Source organism: Egretta garzetta, unplaced genomic scaffold (assembly GCF_000687185.1).
Source record: "Egretta garzetta isolate BGI_Z169 unplaced genomic scaffold, ASM68718v1 scaffold313, whole genome shotgun sequence".
Taxonomy (NCBI): Eukaryota; Metazoa; Chordata; class Aves; order Pelecaniformes; family Ardeidae; genus Egretta; species Egretta garzetta.
In genome coordinates this window covers 102,141-108,309 of record NW_009259063.1, presented here as the reverse complement: position 1 = coordinate 108,309, position 6,169 = coordinate 102,141, and the positions used below count along the sequence as shown (strand labels likewise).

The 6,169-nt window shown below is 40.2% G+C and overlaps 1 protein-coding gene across 1 annotated transcript in view; it reads left to right on the top strand.

Annotated features, from left to right (window-relative positions):
* The first annotated feature begins 60 nt into the window (after positions 1-60).
* NGLY1 (N-glycanase 1) overlaps positions 61-6,169 on the top strand; it is a 36,082-nt gene continuing 29,973 nt past the window's right edge. Inside the window, exons 1-3 of the mRNA XM_035890711.1 lie at positions 61-130; positions 1,062-1,198; positions 3,348-3,590. Coding sequence (XP_035746604.1) covers positions 61-130; positions 1,062-1,198; positions 3,348-3,590 — 450 coding nt within the window. The remainder of the gene's footprint in view (positions 131-1,061; positions 1,199-3,347; positions 3,591-6,169) is intronic.

The following is a 6,169-nucleotide window of genomic DNA, read 5'->3' as shown; positions in this document are numbered from 1 at the left end:
CGCCGGGTGCCCCCGCCAGCCCCTGTTGGGTTACTGGGGCGGCTTGAGCCGCAGTCCGTGATGCCGTGCTCGCACGCAGCGAGCCGTACGGACCGGCCCGGAGATGAGCCCTGTGATGCAGTTCTGTTGTGTAACACCGAAGCTCTAAACCTTCTTGCTGCTTCTTGTCGTTGTTTAAAATTACTTTACGAATAAGCGTATAGGGGCTCGGATTTTTATTTCTTTATTTATTGCTCGCTGGTTTGTTTTGAGGGCTTGGGGTTTTTTTTTGTCTTGAACATAAAAGCCTGCATTGGCCCTGATTCTGCAAGCATTTAAGCACCTAAACATCAGTGGGTGTATAACAAGTGATGCTAAAATCGTAACTTGATTTTTCTGTTGCCTCTCTCTTCTGACTCAGTTAAGATTGGTACCGAGAGTTAATTACAGTAGAATTTTTGCAAGGTGGCTCTGTAGAGTATATATACACACCAACACGGGTGATTGACCTTGATGTCTTGAAGCAACTCAAGATGTAGGAGCTGCCCCTCCCTGTCTGTATCTGGTTTGTCAACCACTGGGAAAAAACTGCTGTGTGGCAGAGAGCAGTGGATCCTGGGCTGACTCCTTTTAAAGAAAGAGGCGAGAGAAGAAGGTTTAGAGCAGAGGAAAGGGGACCTGAGAGGTAGCCCTTCAAGAACTAAAGAGATAAGTTTCACCTGCCTGCCAGGAAGTTTAGCATAGCTCCTGTAGTGAGCCTAAAACCATCCAGCATCAAGCAGAGTTCAGTTACAATGCTATGTCGGGGGGCTAGAGGGGGTGTGAAGTTGTCTGTAAGTGTCACTGCAGACTAGGCTTTGCTGGCTAGGGCTACAGAATGCATGTTGATGAACTTAAGTTGCAAACTAAAATTCGGAACCAGTTTTGTAACTCAAAGTTAAATGCGGAAGGACGTGAATTAAGTCAAAGTATTAGATATGGTGTGAATGAAACTAAACTTTTTAAAAAATCTCTTATGAAAAACTAATAATGCTGAGTACAGTTACCCAGCTTTTAAGTATTTACTTAACTTGCAAACATAATTAAAACTTTCAATCTCTTCAGGAATCCTTATGAAGAAAAATATAGATTAATTCGGATTGGCAATCCAGCATTTTCCACAGGACTGTTGCCTGTCAGAGGAGCAGTTGAATGTTTATTTGAGATGGGGTTTCAAGGGGTGAGTATAATTTAGTCATTTCTTATGTCTTCATCAGTTTACACACTAAAATCTAAAATTGGATTTTTTTTCTCCTTTTCTGGTTGCAATGCACTAAATTTTAATCCAACTGTTGTTTTCTTAGTTTTCTTTCAATCCTTGTTTGCAAATATTTGCAGTTAACCAACAGAAAATTCAGATGAGGCTACTTCAGAAATCAGGTGGAGCTAGAGCTAAGCTGATCTGTGATAAGACTGGTTTTCTGCTGTTCAGGCGCACTACTAGTTCACTTAATGGTCAGATACATATCCATTCCAGCACAAAGGAAGTAGGGTGAAAACCCCTTCTCTCAGCAGCAGCTCAGTATTAAGTGGACATCAGACTGCATCATCAGACAGTACTACTGTTTCCGTATTGTAAATCTGTGCATTGAAACAGTCATTTGGAAGGGAAAAAAAAAAAGTCCTGCTTCTCTGCTGCTTGTTCCTACCATCAGCAAGGCTTATGTGACTCCACAGTGAGTTAGATAAGGGAAGCTGATCTGATTAAAAATTAATCCCCCAAAACAAAAAAAAAGAAATATTTGTCATCCAATTCACAGCGCAGCTGCAGAAGTACTAGTGTTGTCACAACTGCAGTGGAAGGCAACAGACGATTGAAGTAATGGGAGAGTGGGACTGTTACCCATTTAAAACTGTTATGAAACTGTCCTGAAATAGTCTTGAGTCTGTTGCCATCAAAAAGATGTATTTCGAAGATTGCTTTGTGTCCTGAAATAGTCCTTGTCTTGGTAGAACTTAAACTGCCAAAGCTAGAAGGAGCCTTAGTAATTACAGGAGAGCTGGGGTCAAAACCCAACTCTTGTTTAGTGGTGCAAAGCTCTTGCTCTAGCTTTGCTTTAATTTGTCTATTTGATGCCACATTTCTGTATGGGTACACACATTGTATTATTTAGGTCCAGCTGTCATGAGACCTCTGCCTTCTCTTAGGGTAAAGTTAATTAGTGTAATTGTCCTAATTTAAAAGCAAAAAAGTATGCTGAAAGAAATGGTGATTGCAGAGAGAGAAATGGTCTGTGCATTTATTCTCATGCTGGTGCTCAGGAGATGGCTTTTAATAATGTGTTGTAGCCAAGAGGTAGTCAGTGTAGCTAGTGAAGTACTCAAGCAGTAGTAACATAGTCATTTAAAATATGTTATAAAGTACTATGGCCGATCCTGTCAGATCTTTAAGAGCATGTTGTCTCAGTCTTATGGTTATTGTGTCAGTTGAGGCTGGAGCTCATAAACTATGATAACTAAAATCGTTCCTTCTTTTGTCTCTGCTTGGTAAGCCAACTTTCTCAATTAAAAAAAAAAATGAGGACTTTTCTGCTGGATTGATACATTCTGTTTAGTTTTGTGGTGATCGTTAAGTGTTGAAGTTGAAGCACTGCATCTGCAGTGATAGGTGACCTAAAGTAACTGTGGATAAACAAATGACTGTAATAAATAGAAGTGCTGCAGTGGTAGAAACTGAAACTCTGAAGTGTGAATGCTTCAGGATATTCATGTTTTTAGTAACTTGTTTCTTCCTGTTAAGTGCACTGATATTTGCTTCGGTCATAATTGCTAATATTTTGTTGCACTGCCAGTAATCATGTTACAATCAAAAACAGGAACCCAGAAATCAAGCTGGGTACAGGTCTCAATAAGAATAATATTTCCTATCTGAAAACTTATAAAACCTAAAAGATATTGGTATAAAAGAGAATTCCCAGCAGATGCCATTCTAGAGACTTCTTCCCCAACATTGGCTATCTTCCTGTGTTGCCTAGCGTTTCACTGCTGTACTGTGAGAACTGAGCATTTGTTGTTCATTTCTGTTGTCGCTGCTTTCTCTGCCAAACCGTAATTGCGTTGTCCATGTGTGGCTCTGCAAAATAAGTTACTAACAAAAGCATGTTGTTATGAGCCCTTTTTCTCTAGACTGACTGTATGTTCTTGATCTAATAGCTTCTGCTGTGAGGCACCTACAGGCTTCTGCTGTAAGGGACCTAATCTGAAGGCTGAGTCCTGCCAAGCCTTAGCATGCTAACTTTCAGTAGATGATATAGTTGTTAGCTATACATACAAACCGCTGACTAGCTTAGGCCTGCGTTAACTGCTGAATTGATTTGTCTAAATTTCAGGGAGAAACTCACCTGATTTTCCCTAAGGAAGCTTCGATTGAACAGCTACGCAAAATCAGAGACTTAATTGCTGGAGAGAGGAGTAGCAGGCTGAATGAGTCAAATCAGACCCACAGTTCAGGGTCCTCTGAAATTGTGGCCAACACTCAGACAGTTGCACATCAACCTTCAAGACCTTCTGACTCTGTTCTTGCCCCTGCCCGTCAGCAACCAGAAACATCACTTGTGAAATCTGTTAAAATGGTAATTATAACCTGAAAACTTTGTAGGTGCACTAATCTTTGCATTCAAGATTGAAGAAGAGTTAACTGTTGGGACAGGTTGCTCAGAGAGGCTATGTAGTCTCCAAATGTGGGCGTTTTCAGGCCTGACTGGATAAAGCCCAGAGCAACTTGGTCTGACCTCATAGATAACCCTGCTGTGAGCAGGAGTTTGGACTAGAGGATTTTTTTATTTTTCCAATGGTTTCTGAAGTTTTTCTAGTGTTTTCTTTTGCCTGCATGCAACTTCACATGAAACATACCATAAATAGCAAGAAATTTTGTTGAAGATGTCCGTAAATGTTTTATTGATCAGTGTCGTGAAAAAAAAAAAAAAAAGCTGATTTATGTTGTAAGGGAACAGAGGGGAGGGGTGGGAAGCTAAGACTAGGGCTGTATACTCTGGTATTTGAGAGCCGTCAAAAGAACAGGAGCACAACTGTAATGTTTATAATTGTTGGCACCTCAGTTCATGCATTCTGACCTCTATGTGACGACTGTGAGTAGAGCTTTCTTTTTTCACATGTGTCTGTTGTGAGAGACAGGAATTTAGCCAGGCAAGGACAAATCTATAGTTATTTAGGCTGTGTTTCTTCTGTCCAAAAGGTTGAGATTAAGTTCCCTATCAAGACAGAGAGGCAGAGTCCTTTCATCTGATGTTACCAGGTCTGATGGGAGAAGACCCATAACAACTCATACAACTTTGAAAAATGAAGTTATATGCCTTCTGATAGAAGGTTTGAAGGATGCTTTGGTTTAACTTTGTAAAGAGTTTTTCCCTCTAGAACCAGTGTCACTTTGGTCTTAAAGTTGGTGTAAGATGAATCCTTCCAAAAGCTCACTTCTCATACATCCTTAAAACAGAGTTTGTATCTTTCAAATAATATTATCAGTACACTGTTGGATACTGAACTGTGACACACTGTTTTTTATCAATACCTATCCAAGATCAGTGGAAGAGAAATGGCAAAGCATAGATTGAAGTGATGGCTTTTGGAGACAGAGAGAGAGCACTCAGTGACCCATCATTACCCATAATGTCCTTTGGGAAAGGAACTGTTGTAGGCATTTCAGTATTGAGGCATTTAATCTAATTATGTTAGAGTGCTGGTTGTTGCCTCTAAAATATGCTGTCTAGGTTTATTTGAATTTGTTTGGGTTTTGAGGTTTCTTAATTTTTTTCTGGTCTACTGCTTGTTTTTTACTGTTTCAGCCACTTCTGCAATGGTGGTTGGAAGTGATTATGAAACCTCTAGAATGACTTGCTGCAGTACTGGTTAGTACTGGAAGCTTTAAAAATTGCGTTGATCTTGTAATGAGAAAAATACTGCATGTTTCAAGTTGACACGATGTATTTTGAGGCTAATCCTTCTCATTTGTAGTTATTCTGCCCTGATTTATGTCTAGCCATCAGAGTTGTGGATCCATTTCTGTGCAGCTATTATTTTTCCATGCTTCTTGAGATTCAACATGGGTGGTGGGACCAAGCTTATTTCAATTTAGAGACATTGCTAGTGCAATGTTGGCACTCTATTAGAATGCTGTATTTCAGCTGATCTCTTCAGGGAATTATACTGATAGCTCTCTGAGCCATTGAATTTGGTCTGTGTAGTCTGGGTTGATTGCAAGGAAGTCCATAAAATAGCTTCTGGCTATGACTTGGCCATTTTTCTTGCACAGCAGTAGGTGTGGGGTATACTGCAGAAGTATAGTTGTATTATTGTTGTATGCACTGCTTTCAGATGCCAGAGAGATTTAGAGTGGTTTTTGTAGTGCAAGCATGTTTGTTTCTTGCCTGTGCATTAAATCAGTGATTCACAGAAGTCCTGGTAAGCACAGGAAAAAGTTGCTTACTTGCAACAGCACAGGAATATTCCTAAATGGCACAATTTTGTGGACCTAACCCATCATTATTTTGCCTCATCTGTCTCTCTTCTGTGTTTCTTTCATAAGGTGTTCTTGAGACTTGGAGAAAGGAAAGCTCTGGCTAGCCATTATTCTGGTGGATGGATTCTGATCCCTTCCTGGATGACATAGTGATTATAGGAGGAAAGAGGCATCGAATCATAGATTGGCAGTGAGGTTCACCACACTTCTAGATGCTTGCATAAGACTTAATTGGTATACAGTGGCTTTCATGAAACCAGTTAAGCACTACTGTAACACTGATGGTGTATGCCAGTGGGAAAATCTGAATGTCAAACAACCCAGGAGGCTTTCTGCCATGCTGGGCAATATCTCTGAACACTCTTTCAGGAAGCTGATAGAACATGAAGATCTATAAGCCACTGGCAGTCCGTAACTTCCCTTATTTCTGTTCTTTCAACTCGCATTCAAGTGAATCTGAACACGATTGGGTTTATGATGTTAAACCAGTTACCTACAGCTGATGAGCTCCAGGAAGAGCGAAACCAGTTCTGTTTCAGCAGTTATGAAAAGTAAGAACTGGTCCTGTAGTACTGTCGAGCATCAAAATAATAATTCCTAATCTGAATGCTCCTTTGAAAGAAGTTATCTTCTCACACCTGTGTATTTTGTTGCATTTGCTGCTAGCATCTCAGG